Source organism: Chelmon rostratus, chromosome 1, assembly GCF_017976325.1.
Source record: "Chelmon rostratus isolate fCheRos1 chromosome 1, fCheRos1.pri, whole genome shotgun sequence".
Classification (NCBI taxonomy): domain Eukaryota; kingdom Metazoa; phylum Chordata; class Actinopteri; order Chaetodontiformes; family Chaetodontidae; genus Chelmon; species Chelmon rostratus.
Window position 1 is genome coordinate 16827430 of NC_055658.1, and position 18028 is coordinate 16845457.

The 18028-nt window shown below is 41.8% G+C and overlaps 1 protein-coding gene across 5 annotated transcripts; it reads left to right on the forward strand.

Annotated features, from left to right (window-relative positions):
• Window positions 1–15: 15 nt before the first annotated feature.
• Window positions 16–15000, forward strand: LOC121627623 (zinc finger protein 821). Of its 5 annotated transcripts, none has more exons than XM_041933023.1 (6): window positions 16–77; window positions 8368–8499; window positions 8641–8759; window positions 9996–10094; window positions 11473–11639; window positions 13698–15000. In XM_041933023.1, exons 1-6 carry the CDS (start codon window positions 74–76, stop codon window positions 14632–14634), a joined length of 1458 nt encoding a protein of 485 aa, XP_041788957.1. In that variant the 5' UTR covers window positions 16–73; the 3' UTR covers window positions 14635–15000. The 5 variants fall into 5 exon arrangements, with proteins under 5 accessions (XP_041788957.1, XP_041789040.1, XP_041822688.1 ...); XM_041933106.1 differs by having other exon boundaries at window positions 35–85; XM_041966754.1 differs by lacking the exon at window positions 16–77 and adding an exon at window positions 2653–2825.
• Window positions 15001–18028: the final 3028 nt, after the last annotated feature.

An 18028-nucleotide genomic window follows, 5' to 3' on the forward strand; every position in this document is an offset into this window, starting at 1 on the left:
ACTGGGGGACTTCTTCACTGTCTGTACCTCTGCCCGAGACTCCCACCTGATATGCCAGTCGTCACTGGACACCATGGGTAATAACGTTAGTTGAATTATGTCTTCATGATAACGAGAGACGTAGCGCGGTGACTGTACTGTTAATTCTGGTAATCATTTGCTAGTCGATGTCTAGCTAGTAAGTTAATCTTGTTCTCTTCTATCGTTCTCGCGTTGACTATAAAGGGCTAGCGTTAGGCTTGTTATCTTTAGCCAGCTAGCCTACGTTAACGTTATCCAGTTGATCTCATTGATGATTGACTATAGATAATTGTGTGTAACGTGGCTTTCAGTTTGAAAATTAATGTATGCCCTCAGTCACTTGTTATAAGAACGCCGCAAATGTCATGACACGAAGAGATAATTTTGTTGAGACGGCATATTTTTCTCTTAACCATGCGGAAGAATACATTTTTACCCTGTTAATGCAGTGCTGCGGTCCGTTTACTCGTGGCAGTCAGTGATGACGACTACATGTAATGTTATGACATTAGCAGTTGAGTGTTTCGGAGCGCCACCTAGTGTTCCTACTGTAGTCTCCAAGAAATAATTCTGTAGGTTGGGCTTGATCAATGGTTTATTAAACATAAGGTAAAGGACCACATCAGATTTGGCCTCGAGTTTAAGCAAATATCGTTATAAAAGCTTTCTTCAATAACGATAATATTTAGACAGGGTAATAAACTTGAAATATAGTCAAGTTGACACGGTTCACCAATTTATTGTGATCAAACGTAAAGTCATAAGGAAATAGCATATGAGTTTTGGACCTCAATTTCTGTGATGTTCCACTTTAAGATTGTCACACAGAAATTCATTCGTCCATTGATATTACTTATTCCTATTCATGCTTAAAGCGGGTTAACTATTCCAGCATGCACTGGGTTGGAGTTACATATCTTGATCGGGTTGCTAGTTCAGTACAGGCTATGTAACAGATAGGTACTAGTGGATCTAATTATCAAGAGTGACCAGTAAACTCTTCGGACTGTGGCATAAAAACAAAAAGGGTTATTTTATAATGGCATGGCAAACATATAACATAACGTTGTATGCAGATTATGTGATGCTAATTTTCATGTATGATGCTGTTTATTTAATTAGGTCTTTCCTATTAGAAATGGCCACATTTTGTGTAGCCTCTAGACTTTTTTTTAAATTGTAAGCAGCACTATTTATTGTCAGTCTTACTGTAACCCTTAGGGTGTATGAATGAACACTGTGATAGTGTTAATACACGTCCACTCCCATCAAGTCACTTTTTCATATGTTATGTAGCCATGCTGATGTTTTTGGTTTAATCTGGCCAGGTTTTGAGATATCTGTCTCTGTCGCCACCCCAAAACAATATTTTAATGGAGGTGATTGGAATTACATTTTTATTGTGTTCGGCATTGGAAAAAAAATCACTTAATATTTTCCAAAGCAATGTGACTTTCCAGATACAGTGTTTTGGTTGGTGTAGTCTATGCTATCAACAGTTAATAACCCATAAAAATCAGTCCTACTCTGTGAGGTACATGCCACATAGTTTCCACTGAGAATCAGACTTATTCACACTAGAGCCCTCATTATCTACTGATATTATGTTATCGTATATACAGTATATCAGTATCTGTGTATGGTTCAGCCAATAAGTAACAAACCATTACAGTACGGGAATGCCAAAGAAGAGTTAGTGGTCATTTAGTGTCGTCATTGCATGGTTTGTCCACCAGAGGGCACTGACAAGTTTGTTTTCAAGTACAGAACTTGATCACAATGAAGAGCCAAATTAAGGGATCATTATCAAAACAGTTTATGTTGTTAAAACAACTATTGGTTGATTTATTGGTATCAGATATATTGTTGGTATGTTGTTGCTCTAATTTAGACTAGACGATCTGTGTAAGCTAAAAGACATCTAGTAAGGAAATTTTATTTCAGTGATTTGAAGTATTAAGGATAATACTTTATTTGATCTCATTTCTTTCTTTCTCTTAATATCCCATTTTCTAGTATCCAGTCCACTTGCATTCACCTAATATTGAATGTTGAAAAGTATACCAGAATGTTCAAACTAGACTACTTTAATTTGTATTAATTCTGGTTATTTTAAACACTAAAGTATAATATGTTGTTCCTCTTATAAACACCTTACATCTTTAAGTGTAGCAATGTAACGACCAGACGTATATTTCGGCCACTTTTATACGTTAAGACTCATCTCTAAAATATTGGCGTATCTGCGAAAATCTTGCGAGGTTTCCCTACACGGACTGTTTTTTCTCCCACATGACCTGAACGCAGCGTAGTATCTTTAGCATGGACTCCCAAGCGTACCCGCATATCCCACAATCCTGTTCGGTGTAGATTCATCGCTTTTACGTTAGAGATCAGCTGAGCCCGTGCATCGCTGCAGTGAGTGCACGGGTGCCAGCGGCTCGAGATCGGAACAGCTCGGGGCCGCTCGGCGTCTCTCCGGTCGGGCTTGGACATCATTTTATACCCCCCGATCGACTGGAGACGGGGCTTTTTTTTTAACGACTGCAAGAATGTGACCGTTAATTGTTTCCGTTTTTTATGTTTCATCCCCGTAAATGGCCCCGGCTCTGCCGATCGAATACGCGATTTGATCCGTCTTTTTATTATTGTTTTGCTCATCATCTGTCCCCTGAGTGCGGACCCTGGACACCTGGACTGGTCTCAGGGTAACCGTCCGGGGCTAGGAGGAGATTCCAGTTTTTTGCCGGGAGTGGGCAATAATATGTCCAGGCGAAAACAGGCCAACCCCTTCAAAGTTGACTGTAGGTATTCCAGGTATTGTCTAATACTGTTTGAGCAGTTATTTATCGGTGCCACCTCCAGTATCTGTGTATATTGTGGCTGTTTAACAGGAATGTGTTGAATTGTTGTTATTTTTGTAGCCACCCGCGGTAACTGTTTTATTTTATGTTGCCTTTTCTCAGTGATGGCTTGGCATACATTCATACAGACAGGGCTCCTCTTGACATACCATCACATTGTATGTTGTTCATTCAGACTGTATTTTGTTAGCAGCTGACATTTAAATCTGGATTTCTTTTGGTTTCGGTCGTGATGCAGGTCTTACTTTCATTGTAGCTTGTAGTTTCTGTGAGAAAACAACACAAGACCCTGCTGGCTGGTCTAGGATTTTTATTTTCTTTAATCCACAATGACCCCTTGAGTAGTTATATTGACATAGTTACACATGAGTGAAAACAAAAGAGACAGAAATAAAGCATGTGGACAGCGATACTTATTGTTGAGTAATTTAAATCAAAATCTGGGCAGCAAAAAAAGAAAATGATAAGTAACCCAATAGATAAATGAAAATATGCAAAGGAGCGGATCTCTTGTAAATATTCAGTAGTTATTTAGAAGTAGCTGTTATGTTTTGACAAGCTAAGCAAGATTGGTATGTTGGTGATGTGTAATGCTACTCATCACTGTGATCTACTTCCAAACATAAAGTACAAGCTCCTGGGACATAGCAATGTAAATATCTCTCTCTTGAAATTGGTAATGTGTGTCAATATGCTACTTTCAGCAACATGCTGGGGGACAAGTAGTTTATATCGTTATTTGTGTGTTTTCAGATCAGTAGACAGATTTACAAGAAGCCTTTGGACAGTATCTTCCTCCAGTTAGCCTGTGTGTCATGGTTTCTGGCTAACCAGGTCTCTGGTTTCTGGGTTCTGTTTTGAGGTGTGATGTCTGTAGATTAAATTAGCAAAAGCATGTCTGGTGTTAAGAGGAAGCAGGCGTTGAGTCTCATCGCAGCCAGCGCATTGTTAACTGTGATCAGAGGGGACAAGCATTTCAACTTTCGGATCTGCGTGGTGTCAACTTAGTTTGCTCTGACATCTCAGTTTCAGTGCAAGACAGGAGGAAAGCACAACGGAGCAGAAGCAGTTAATTAATTAATCGATCAGTGGGTCGACAGAAAAGAAATAGACTGTGATAGTCACCAGATTGTTTAAGTCACACTCTCTGGTTTCAGCTTTTCAAGTGTGTGGATTTCATCCTTTCCTATTTATTTATATATTATATATTTCATATATAATGGTCATTGTTTGGTTTTGGACTGTTGGGAAAATGATGGGGCCTTGGGTTCTGCACATTACATTTTACAGACGAAACAATTCATCAGCAGAATAATTGACAGATGAGTTGATAATGAAAATACTTGCAATCCCACAGAGCACATAATCAGCAAAAACGAAGCAGAGCGTCAGCTATGCAAAATGTGAGCAGTTGTCTGGACTTAAGGATGACAGTCATTTAAATCAGTGTTTCTGTTGTGTCTCTTTTCAGAATGAGTGTCTGCAGTATTACTTCCTACAAGCCTATTTGTACACATTTTCTCATCGATCAAGTGTTTTCCGAGGGGCACATTGTCTTGAAGCATCCTTTTTTGTAAGCAGGGCTTTCCTGCATGCCATCAGTGGCACTGCAGGATTATGAACGGGAGCATCCCATTTCGATTTCACATTCTAATGAAAACTTGGCACACAATGTACAAAATGTACCTCATGGAATAATGGGGAGACCCCTGGTGTGAAACTATTATTGGTGTCCCCCTCTGTGCTTTGGCTTTTGGCCCTCTGCCCCCCCGAATTCCCTTTCTGGTGGACAGCATGCTGACCTCTTAAACACAGTCCACAGAAGGGGATTGCCCAGTGTAATCTGCTGAAGTTATGTATGCTGCAGCCCTCCTTTCTAAACATAGTTTGTTTAAACTGCTGTTGAAATATATCTTGCACTTGGGACTGCAGTAATCCCTGCGAGCTAATGAGCTCATTTGCCGGTCTGTAACACTTCTACAAGAGTCCAGAGTGGGAGCTGAAAACCCTCAGGAGGGCTGAGAACGTGTTGTTGGCATAAGTTAGTGTACTTCATGTCAGAAATCCAAAACATTTTTTCGACAGACGAACCCGAAGCTCCCGCTGTGTCACTGGAGTGCAAGTTCTGTGTTATGTACGGTGACTTTCCCTCTGCTTTGCCTTGATTGTTTTACCTGTCTTTTCTTGTGAGGTATGAATTGCATGCACAGAGCTGGTCCCCCATGAGAGGGTCTGACCAGACAGACAGACAGACAGACAGACTGACAGACCAGACAAGCGGGGAGACAGTCTGACAGGCAGGCGGGCTGACACACACACAAAGACACACACAGGGAATTCCAGACACTAATACAACAGCGCTGTCTGTCTAGCTATTTGTGTTCGTCCTGGAGTTTTGATTACAACAACACTGAGAAAAACAGCATTATAAAAGAGCTAATGAGGACTGGAGGTGGTGCATGCCTTATAGAGAAAAGTGGATGTGTCCTTCATGTTGACAGTAAATAGACAAATCAGTTTGTTTAATAGTACAGGTGCATGTATCACTGTAAACATTCTGGAAACCTATTTCGTGAAGAGTTTACTATAATAAATACTGTTCAGGTTATTTCAGAACTTTTCCAGTCTCTGAGTCAGACTAAACATGTGTGGAGGCAGAGGCTGCAACATTTGTTAATTGGATATTTCATCTAATTTGAAGTTCCTGAAGTTGGTTTGCAAAGTGCTATAAATAAGATGTTTTCTCCCAAACGTGCTGCACAAATGTGTCTTGATAGAACTGTGATTGCAGCGTGCTTTCATGGTAACAGTGTAGTCCTGCGGCTGGATCAAAAGCCCAGTGTAAGTGTGTAAATATCAATTTCACGTTGTTATTATCACACAGGAGAATTTGAGTGTTTCGGTGCCAAACTTTTTAATACTAGGTCACCAGTTAATCAGAGTGAGTATTGATCAGATGTCTGGTCCACCATCCTCGTGTATGTGGAGGAAAGACAGGGGCCCCAGCACTTCCTGCAGATTCAGACGTGTTGTGCGTCTGCATGTGTGTGTTTTGGAGGGGACGGCGGCTGAAAAGGAGAAGGAGGGGGCCTTGAATTCAACAGGACCCCCATTGCTTGGTGTTTGAGTAGAGTTTTGGCATTCTATCTTTTGTCTGTTTTGTTTTGTGCCCCCCCACCACCACCACCCCACACACACTGCCTCGCCTCCTCCCCTCTCCTCTTCTGTGTGTCTGTTGGCTGATGAGTTTGTCTCTTTGTCTGGATTCAGTCAGACACTGCGTCACCTCCTGCCTACAGACACACAGACTCAGAGATAACATCACAGTGGCAGAGACTGAGGGAGGGGGGGAGGGAGGGAGCGAGGAGAGACAGATGTACAGACAGAGCCCTAGCAGTGGGGGGATGGGTATCTCTCACACATCAATCATTGGCTATGCGCCGTGAAGCCAGCTTGTTGTAGTAGTTCATAGTTCAATACTCCAGCCCACTCTAGCAGTGCTAATGAATGCCTTGATTTCTATGGGAAAAGTGCCCAAACTGCCTTCACATACTAACTTCTCACCACTGGCAAAATAGTACAATGACAACCCTCCTCAAACATTTTGCTTCTGTTTTCCTCAGACTCAGAGAGAGGGAGAGTGTGTGTGTGAGAGCGCCCAATACCTCAGGATTGTGACGAGGGCTGTAATTACTTCTGTCAGTCTCAGGTAACTGAAGTCAGGATCTCTCTCCCATCTCTGATCTGTGTTAATGGAGAGGGAGCACACAAGGGAAGAAAACTGGAGATTTTAAGCTATCATTAATTTTAGCGATGCGAAGTGGGATGTTCTTGTGTGTCAATGCCAGAGGAGCTTTCAACAGAACTGTCTCCAGTGAAGCGGCGCTGGCAGTTAAACACAGGTTTGCACGGTCAAGTGTGAGAATAAGAAAAGTGAAGGGATTTTACAGAATGCTGCATCCCACAGGGCCGCCATCGAACAAAGAGTGGCATCACAAAGAGTTAAATGAGCCACATATGGGCTGCCATGGTATGAAGCGTTATCCTCCCCCTCAAGAGCTGATGGTATAGATATGGAAGTTACATGCAAGCAGGGAGGACAGAGGGCGAGCCAGGCTGTTCAGTGTGTGGGTGGTACTGCGAGAGAGAGAGAAACACAGAGTAGCAAGGCATTTAGCTAGAGGAAAGGAGTGCAGGCTGCTTCCCCCGTGGGACTGCAGCATGGCTGTCGAACAGAGCTAGCATGTATCCGTGAGTGTATATGTGTGTGAAAAAGTGGGGGTTGGGATGCAAATGAAGTTAATGTGCACTCACGTATGTCAGTGAGCTCGCCTCGCCTCCTTAGCGTTCTTATTATGTTTCAGTGTCAGATGGCTCGTACGGAGGCAGCCAAATCGGCGAGGAAGTTCTCGTGGTCCACACCTAAAGCAGATCCCGAAAGTTTGGAGTCTTAATAATTTACTATCTGGGACTGAGCTGCTCTGATCAAAGGTTACACCTTTGTCACCATTTTGTGTTACTGGAATAATTTGCACCTTTCTTTGCTTAATGTAAATCTAATCTTAATAGCAAAAATGTTGTGGGATCACACTGGACACATTTTATGTGCTGCACCGTGAACAAAAAGAATCCTTCGCTGTATAGGTGAATGCATTACTGTTGAAAAATTCATACCTTCTCGTGGTAGGCTATGACAGCAGATGCTGTTTCTATGTTGCTATGGAGATAAAGAACTCACATGCTGGATACAGTGTATGGGTAAAAAATGGCCTCTTTATTAAAATAGACAGAATTTCTTGACATAGTTTTATGTATCCTCATATTTTATGAAGTGGCTTCTGTCTGTGTTTGGCTGATTCATGGTATGTAGGAAATGGCAGACCTTATCAAACAAAAACAATCTTCTTAATTGTGTGCAAACACAGACATCTTTCATTATTTCCAGCCGTTCAGCCTGTCACACTGGATTTATTTGTTTAGTTCTTGGAATTTTACTATTGATCCAGGGCTTTGAAAGAAGGCGCCATGTAGGTACATTTAGATGGAATATATTTTCTGGAAAATCAATTGATAACTTGCTAATGGAATAAAAAGAGATAGGCATGTCTTTGAAAATGTTTTTTTTGTCAAATTAAATATCTGATATATCAAGGTAGTTTATCTAATTGATGCAAAAACTAAAAATTGCAACCTTGCCATAACTGGTATAACACACCCAGAGATGTTAATAAGATGTTGTGACTAATTAATTTATTAATCTTAATCGTACTAACAGCGTCATCAGCAAATTAATGTGTCCCTGCACAATGTGGAACGTAAACGTACTTCCTGCTTTGTCTTGATGCAAAACAAATCAATTTTCATGAAAATAATGCGTATAAATAATATATGTTAACAAAACTATCAGACAATATTTCTGACAGTTTACATCCTCACTGGAAACGCTTTATCTGACTGATAGCTACTGTGTCTCTATCTCCAGGGCCATTCCACACTTCAGGCATCACAGGACTTCAGCACACTATTAACATGGATGGCAGGGACGAGTTCACCGAAGACAGTGAATGCTGCAGCAACAACTCCCAGGAAATCCAAGAGCAGGATAGCATCTCAGGTACAGGATGGAGGGCCGGGGCGAGGAGGGACTGGATGGACTCTGTAGGACGTCCTTGGACTGAGGGGTGTTAGTGAGAGTAAGCCCTGCTCTGTGTTCTGTTGTCTGTCTGTATTGATAGGGCTGTGTTTGCCTCCATAGAAGACAGTGATAGTGACCCTGACAACCACGGTGAAGACTCATCCTCCAACACCTCCGCCGACGACCACATGACCACCAAGAGATCGCAGTGCCGCCTGCAAGGAGCGGGAGTCAAAGAGGTGAGAGACCTGCTAGATTGCGCCACTTGTCCGATTTGCTCATAGTGGTACTGTTTATTTCTTTGACAGTATTTTGCCTCATCTTGAATTAGTTTGAGTTCTGCCCATGTGTTACTCTATAGGCCCCTGTACTGTGAAGCTGGTCATGTGCCATGATCATACAAACAAGACTCCACAGAGATAAATTATTAACAAAGATCTGCCCTGCGTCCCCGTGATGGTGCCCAGTTTCATTTTGAGATATGTGGTTTGTAAATGAAGCGGTTGTTATTGTGGCAAGACGTGTGTGGGCTGTGAAAATGTAGGTTTTCTCAACTCTCCCTACTACTAGTCGATGTGAATATTAGTTTGGATGTAGATGTCAACTCTGAGTTTAATGTATCTTCTGCAGTTTTCGCAGGTCTTGTCGTACTTACTGTACAGGTCCATTTAACTGTGCATTCACAGCTTATGTGTTGCACCAAAGAGAAATGGCAGAAAATTTGACTGAAGTACTGTAGGGAGCAACTGGAATAGGACATACTGATATCTGTAACGTATATCTGACATTTTCACAGTGCTTCCTTCCCATCTGTTACAGCCGTTAAACACAAACTGGGTTTCAGTTAGTGAGCAGATGTACTGTAACATATATCCAACATTTACATGGAAGTTTTGGGTTCTTATGTCAAATGAGTAAAATTTGTAGGTGAAAAGGTATTTTTGTTCAGTCACAAAAATTATTGGGCACTTCTGGGACAACTGTGTGACTTTTGTAAACGCTACACAAGTAGAAAATCAGAGGAGAAAAACGAGAAACACAGAACTCTCCTGGTATCAGCCAATATGTTTTTTGTTCCTGCACCTTCTGTATTTCTGCTTGTGTGTGAGTCACATCTGTGACAGCACACAGCATCATGTCACTGTTAGTGAGTCACGCAAGCTTGTGAGAATTTCGCTCATTCACACACCCAACACATCACCACATACCACTTGCAGAAATAATGCTTCAGCTGGAAACATGTGCAGCGAGTAGCGACTCCAGCGGCTATAATCAGCTCAGCCTTGCTTCAGTTTGCTACTTAAATTACACTCGCCAGGATACGGACTGTGAATTTTCTACAAATGGGAACAAAATTGATTGTATACAATTTAAAAAAAAAAAAAAAACAAAAAAAACAAAAACATATCAAAATGGATAATATACTAGCACGTGTCTGGCTTTGCTGTGTTTTAATGATGCTTGATGTTCCTCAGGAGAGCGAGGAAGGGGCAGATCACGGCAGCAGCTTTGTTTGTCCTCTCTGCACGCTGGACTTCAGCAGCCCCGAGAAGCTCATCTCTCATGTCTACCAGGTGAGAGCAACATTGTCTCTCCCGTCCTAATCGAGGACAGAAGCATGAAAACAAAGCAGCTTTAGATCTTTTATTGCAGTCCGTTTCTAGTAAGCCAGGAGGTCATCACCTTTAAAGCCCCTAAGTAGCTTTCAGTGCTTCAGTGAATTGCAGGTGGAGGGACAAAGTGTTGATCTGTATGAGCCACTCCACTGCTTACTGTGTCATGTAACTGCACACGAGTCTTCTAAAACCAAAACTGAAGAAAAACTCATTCAGATCTTCACAAAAAACGGTCAAAGTTGGTTTACGAGATGCTACATTCTTAAGTTGGTTATAGCTCAATAGAAGTTGTCAGAATATTGGATTCACTGCCAAATATTTTAAAGATTATTTTATATTTGCTGATGCTAAATAATTGCCAAAGCTCTCCTAAAAATGCTGCGGCTGCAGGTTCTCCTCTTCTTCCAGACTCCTTATCCTTCTCTGTGTATGTCACATTCAGTAGCTGATTTATACCTTACTTCAGCATTTGCAGTGAACACTGTACATGTTTTGGGGTTTTTTTTGTTGTTGTTTTTTTTGCAAATGTCAGGCAGTTTGTGGTTCTTGCACTTAAAGTTGCTGAAAGACGAGTGTGCATTCTGCCACTGTAATGTTGAGCAATAACAACATTGTCTGACTTGTTAACCCACGCGAATCATATGGCCCGTGGCACAAGCTTCAAGAATGTCAGTTGCCACAGTGACACTGGTCATTAATTGGTGTTGCAGTAATTACATTTCTTGGCACTGAGCACTGAGACCACATCTGAATACTGCTCAAGTTATTTGTAATATTAGAAATGTCCTGTCAGTAAATGTTAGCCTGTAAACTTTATTCCAGTTGGTCAACTTGATTTTGTTTTATTCTAAATTATGTTATAACATTGACATGTTTTGTTGTTGCATTAAAAAATGTGTATCTGCTACCTGCTTTTTCTAAAAAAGTTAACTTTATTTTGAATAAAATACTAGCTTTACACCATCAATTATAATTGTATTTTTTAGCAGTTGTTAAACTTTATAAAAAATATTTTTCAATGTTTGATTTTTTTAAATAACTGATTATCTACGTTTTAAAATATATAAGTTCATTAATGTTTCAGAGCCATATTCAGCTTGTCAGGCTCTCCATCAGGACTGGGAGGCTTACAAGCAGAAAAGTGTTTCACTCGTTCTGTAATTCTCTGTTAGTGACTCAATAATTTTATTGTTGAACCCAGTTTGTTTCTGTTCTAACTTTTGAGAACCACAACAGCAAGCAGAAAGCTGACATCTTTTAATGTTGGTTGTGTATTTAAATCAGTTCTTTTTCCCCCCAGTCTCTTGTTCTTATCTTGTTTTGCTGTGTTTAACAGCACACAACTATGATGAGCAACACCAAGAGCTATGTGTGCCCAGTGTGTGGGCGAGCCCTGAGTTCGCCTGGCTCTCTTGGACGGCATCTTCTCATCCACTCCGAGGACCGCCTCTCCAACTGCGCTGTCTGTGGCGCACGCTTCACAGACACCAACAACTTTAACAGGTTCGGCTCATCTCAGCTGTAACTCTCAGGTCTTTAATGCACATTGCTTTCATTTCTTACAGGAAATAGATGCGATTATTATAGGTATAAATGCGATATTATGGCCCCTCCTCCCCAGCTCAACGCCACCAGAAGCGCTTTGTCCACTTAGCGCTCGCTGTATTTTGTGTGCTGCTGCGCTTGCCATTTTTGTAGCTTCCTCTTGGATGCTGGCTGCTTGTCGCTACCTTGTTGTCTAGTCCCAACCTCACCTGTGCGCCTTTATTGACAGCCCAGAAACAGTTTATACATTGCACATTTTTTGGGGGGAAAATCCTGCATATTATACATTTAAGTTAAAAATGTTAAGTCTTTCACAGTTTTGAAGAAGATAAAAAACAATAAATAAATAACATAAAATGTAGTGTAAGTGCAAGATGTTCAGATCTATCAGAAGGTGTGCACTGTGCATTCAGAGAATTATCTGAAAATACAGTATGTCTTCAGTCCACATATACAAAAACAACGGAGCAGTGGTGAGAGTGAGATTAGGGAGGATGCAGAACATGAGGGATGAATAAAATTAGTACTGGAATGACAGATTTAATGGAAATAAACTTGCATGTTGCTAAGCAACTACCACTACATTGAAATTTAAACAGCGCTGGCAAGGTCAAGATGCACTGTAGAAGGAGAAACATAGTGAGAAGCCGTTATGTGTTTTTGATCAGAGAGGAAAGAAAAGAAAATTCATGAGCTCTTACAGTTGGCAGAATCAGGTGTTACTATGAGTTTAGAAAAACACCATAAATCCGTATAAGCTGAGCACAGATGTACAAAATCTGCATCTCAGTTGTGTGTGCAAAAGCTGTTTGATGTTGCTACAGCCAGCGAAAATTAACCGTGAATGAAGTCAATTTGAAAGCATCTGACACAGAGTTTTTGTTCTCACAGTGTTATCTGGAAACAGTCACCTCCTCTTGGGTTGCCAACGGTGCGCTCAACTCCTCTCTTAGTTAACCACAGGTCACATGACACAGCATCTTGCTCATCTCTGAAACAAATACTGTAGACTGTTTGGGAAATGAGTCATCTTTTCCACACCGGATGCAATAGTTTCAAATCATGTCAATCATCGCAGCTTGATGGATGATGCCAAAATCAACTGTTGTCTAAAGATATGGGACCATACGGAGCAGGTTTTGGTCATAAGATTTTGGCTAGTGGCTAACAAGAATGCAAGGCGGCTGACAAGTGTTAATAGCCATTAATGTTTCTGTGTCGTGCTCTTCACTGTCATTGTTATGCAAGCTGAATATTACAGTCATATAACAAACAGTTTAGCCCTTGATGCAGACTGGTGATAGTTGCTAGGACACAAAGTCCAACTTCTTTATTAAGCGTAGACAGTCAGATGTGATCATTAGCTCTGGAGGTGGAAAGAACACAGGGACAGACTGTTTGTGATGGAGATGGACCAGTCTGACTTATTCAGTCTCGGTACCTATACCTGGACTTTGGGTCTTAGTCTTACTGGGTACCAATCTGATACCAGTGTTTAATCAATAAGAACAACATGTAACAAATAAATGCAAACATGTAAATGTACTGAATTATTATTTATTAAGATAATGGCATCCAATGCATATCGGCCCATTGTCGTGATACCTATTTAAGTCAATATCGGACAGATATCGGTATCGGTGTATCTCTAGTTTGTACCTGTATACCTTGTTTGTAAAGCACTTTGTAGCAATGTTTTGAAAGGTACTACATAAATAAAGTTATTATATGGCTTGTGAAGTAAAGAAATGAAGGAGATCAGAAATTTGTGACCAGAGAGATAAATATAAATCTGAACAAGGAAAATGAAATTTGCAGCAATAACATTAACTTTTAAGCCTCTGAAATGTAGAATTGAGCCTCACTAATGCGCAAGTTTGAAAGAAAAGCTGTGGAGATCAGGAGGTCAGGTTTCAGAATGGAGAACATGTATCGGGGTGTGATGCTGGCATGGAAGAAAATAAGTAAGGAGATGTACTACTTTGACCAGCTTTCTAATACTGTGTCTTTTCTCAGGGAGAAGCTTAAAGATGTCCTCGACACAACCAGGATGGACATCACCGGTGGAAGGGACGCCTGTTCCATGTCCCATTCCCTCTCCAGCAGCCCCATGACCAGCCCGGGCCCCGGCGCTTGCTCCTGCCACGGACCAGGCCCCAGTTCATGCCAGGGCCCGCGCCCCTGTGAAGGACCTGACCTCAATCCCAACCTATGTCAAGCCCATCGCACCTGCCAGGGACCAGGCCACGTCTCGAGCCAGTGTCACGGCCCGGGACCATGCACAGGTTCTGACCAAGGACCCTCCTTTCCCTCACTACCCGACAGTCTCCTCTCTGAAGGTCCGTCACTCACATCTATCCCTGATGCGCTTAACTCCTCCTCTTCGAGCCTTCCTCCTATCCCCGACATCCTGAGCCCAATGCCCGTGTATCCCGCTGGGGTGCTGCTGGTGTGCAACAGCTGCGTGGCCTATCAGCAGCTAGTGGAGGCCCAGTCGCCGATGCGGAAATGGGCTCTGCGGAGGAAGAACGAACCCCTGGAGGCCCGCTTGCAGCGTCTAGAGCGCGAGCGCACGGCGAAGAAGAACAAGCGGGCGTGCGAGACGGAAGAGGAGAGGGAAATGAGGAGGCTGCGGGACCGCGAGGCCAAACGCATGCAAAGGATGCAGGAGTCCGAGGAGCAGCGGGCGCGCAGGCTGCAGAGAGACAGGGAGGCCATGCGTTTGAAGAGGGCCAACGAGACCCCGGAGAAGAGGCAGGCCAGGCTGATCCGCGAGAGGGAGGCGAAGAGGATCAAGCGACGGCTGGAAAAGATCGACCCTGCTCTGAGGACACAGATAGAGCACGACCCTGCTGCGATGGCTGCCCTCACAGCAGACATGAGTCTCTTTCAGTTCCCCTGCCCTATGCCTGTCCCTTCCATTGATAATGGTCTGTTCATGAAGCTGCCCTAATTGGACCAGGCCACTCCGGGAGGGGGAAACCAATTGGCTTCTAGCAGCATCATTAACCTGTGCACTCTGCCATCAGGCTGCCATGGTCACAGCGAACCATTCCAGGCTGGTTCACTTCCAGCCTCTTCAGCTTCACACTCAAACTGCTTTGTTAAATACAGCAAAAACTACTTCAGTTTCTAATTTATTACAGTGTAGAAAGCCTTGGGAACAGGGTTGAGAATGTTTCATGTTGTATGGATGATGACATAAAAGCATGTTGTAAAGAGATTTATCTGTTCGTCAGTGGGCTAGCAGATTTAACACACTTCATTCTAGTTGGAGCAGTTATACTTCCTTTGAGGAAAAAAAAAAAAAAAGTTTTTGCACATGGACCTTCAGTGACAGGAGTGGGGACTTTGTAGCCACAGCCCCCCTCCTTTCTGGTCCACTCCGCCAGCCCAGTGACTCGGGTTTACTGGTAGCTACACCTCTCTCTTCAGGCTGCCACCGCGGGTCCCTGGGAAGTTCACATTCAGTCAAACTACTACCTCAGCCGGCGCCGTGGTTGCGCCCTCTGTCTTGTGGCTTACTGCGTTCCAACTCCAGGCTTCCAAAGCTCTATGTACTGTACACTACTACAGAGGATGCGGGTCCTTTCCTTTTTCCACAGTTTGTTTTTGCATTTCTCACTCAGGCACTTTGATAGGATGCAAACATTCACCAGTTCCACAAGTTTGATTTGCTCTGAATGTCTGGTCCTATTAAACACGCCCAGTGTTGAGCAACATTCCCCCTCATCTCCTGAGTTGTACAACTTAATGCATTCGCCTCTTTACATTCTCTTTGCCAATATTTGAATCTGTTTCCTTTTCCCTACATTGTTACACTCCGAATGTTTTGCCAATGTCATTTCTTTTCTTCTTCTTTTTTTACTTTGTGTTACCGAGCTTTTCATTGGCTCACATGAAAAAATCAGTCTGTGCTGCTGTTATTGTACTGTACAATACATTAGTTACCTCTTATATATTTTGGGCTCATCACATTAAGGAATATTGCGCTAAAATGTTCCAGTAAGTGGTCACAATGAAGCAGTTCCTAGTATGTTACTTGCTGACAACAGAATTTGTCGCGTTACTTGAATTCTGCCCACAAAGACACATTTGTTTTTCTCATGGTGAGTAAATTACAATATATGGAAGCGGGTTATTGTTATATAGAGGATCACAGGCAGATAATGCAATTTCTGTAGCATTCACATGCTTCGTAAAGCTGCAGTGACGTCAACAGATGTTGACCTGTACCACTTAAATTGGGCTTAATTTATATTGTCTGTCAGCAGAATTAATGAAAGATATTTATTGATTTATATGACAGAAGAACTCATTTTGAACACCTGTTTTATTGTTCGTTTGTTTCATTTCGTCCCCATCCGTTACTGAGCACTGGGGCTACTCCCATAACACATACAGCCCTTACTGGGAGAGAGATCTTATTAATCTATATTCATTCACCTCATTCCAGCACATATTTATGCAATATGATGTGAATATATTTTCTTGTGAAAACGTTGGGGTTATTTTGTTACCGTCAGTGGTCTGAAATTGTTTTAATGCTTCAATTAGAGGCCATGTTTGGACATCCCTTGTTTCATTCCCTGCCTGTAAGGTTACCTCCAGTTTTTCTTGACTTCACCTCTTCTCCAGATGCAAACATTTACAGTGTCAGATAAGCAGTTTCTGAAATATTCCTCAAAGAATATCAGAGACGAGGACGAGTACTGGTTCTGTTTGAGTCACTCCTAGACGAGAGAGTCGATCTACCTGGCTGTTAATTACAGCAAATTTAACAAAGGAGAAAAAACATATATATTTTCATCCTCAGAGGCTTTTCTAGGAGTGCATCAAACCTCTATGCAACAGATGTGTTATTTATTCCAAGGGAAACTGATTCACTTATCACTGAAACTATGCAGAATGCAACTTTAATTTAAACAGACTTCAATGTAAAGAGTTTAGCTTCTCAGGCAATTTAACTCAGTGAGAGGGCTCAGAGCCTGGTTACAACACCCTGGTCCATAAGAATCATTCAGAGGTCTATCATATGACAGTTTCAGGCAGTTGTTTGACTCTCCTGCAGACACTTTGTCTTTGGAGGTATGTTTTCTCTTCCTAGTTCAGCACATGAAAGCAACAGGGTCTCACTGCCATCCTATTCATGACATACTGTACCAAGGGCAGATCGACAAAGTCTTCAGGTGTCATTTATTTCTCTCTTCTCTCAGACTATGAATACTGGGTATTCTCAGAGGTTGTTTTGAAATTGCTGTGATCCCCTTCGCCCTACAGTGGATTAATGCGACAGAAAACTGCGGCGTCCGTGGTCTGACACTCGACTGCGAAGGTGACGTCGGTCTTTACGAGCAGTTCTGTCAATGTGGATTAGGTAAGCACTGCATGTCGTGAAACTGCACTTGTCCTAGAATGGTTCAATATGAGCTTGTGTTCTACTGTTAGTTTATGCCTGCCTGTTTTTTACAGTTTAATCAAAAGAGAAATGTTGTTAAAGGAGTTGGCCTTTCTTATTCTATCAGGATTTTCTCTCAATGTCCATGTTTACATAACAAATCTCTCCGAACAAGGCCAAATGAATGAGCTAAACTGCTAATGGGAACATTCATGCTTGCTGCGATATCAATGCATTCTGACTGGATGGCACTTTGGGGAAGCCATCCTCTGTTACTGGATTAACAGATGTACAGATCGTGATGAAACCTGGTAAAGAATGTGGAAATAAACATTGACTTTATTATAACTGCTGTGTCCAGTGTCCCTTCTCTCTCACTGTGCTGCACACACTTCTTTTAACAGTGAGCGCCATATTCTGCAAAAGATCCACTGAATCTCACACACTGCTCCTTAAAAATAAAGTGTAGGTGGAGCTTTAACACCAGACTTGATGTGTTTGGTAGTTTATTGGAGGTGGAGGCAGTGGAGTTAGTTATATTCTGTGGTGGGAAGTACTTGTACGGTAGTATTTCAGTTTCTGTTCTTCATACTCCTGCTTCTCTAAATTTGATACGAAAATAATGTACTTTATATGTATGTTAATTATAGCCACACAAATTTAAACCATAAGCAGCTGAATACCTAATTGTGAAGCTTAATCATTACTTACCACTGTACATGTCTTGACTTGAATATTAGCTCAAAATTTCACTTACTGGTTTTGAGGAACTTGAATATATACTTCTGAGTAGTGAACAGTTTAATTTTCTATCTGAATCACTGAAATCCCCCCACTTTTTTAAATTCCACTTTACATTTTACCTTTACTTTTATTTTAACTTTAAATTTCAAAGTGGGAAACTCAGACCACATTAATTCACACGTCTTTCAAAGTAAAATATGTCAAT

Coding starts and splice junctions, on each gene's coding strand:
- LOC121627623 (XM_041966754.1), top strand. CDS start 2,786: ATGTCCAGGCGAAAACAGGCCAACCCCTTCAAAGTTGACT. Junction 8,760..9,995: donor AAGGAGCGGGAGTCAAAGAG/GTGAGAGACCTG, acceptor GATGTTCCTCAG/GAGAGCGAGGAAGGGGCAGA. Junction 10,095..11,472: donor TCATCTCTCATGTCTACCAG/GTGAGAGCAACA, acceptor TGTGTTTAACAG/CACACAACTATGATGAGCAA.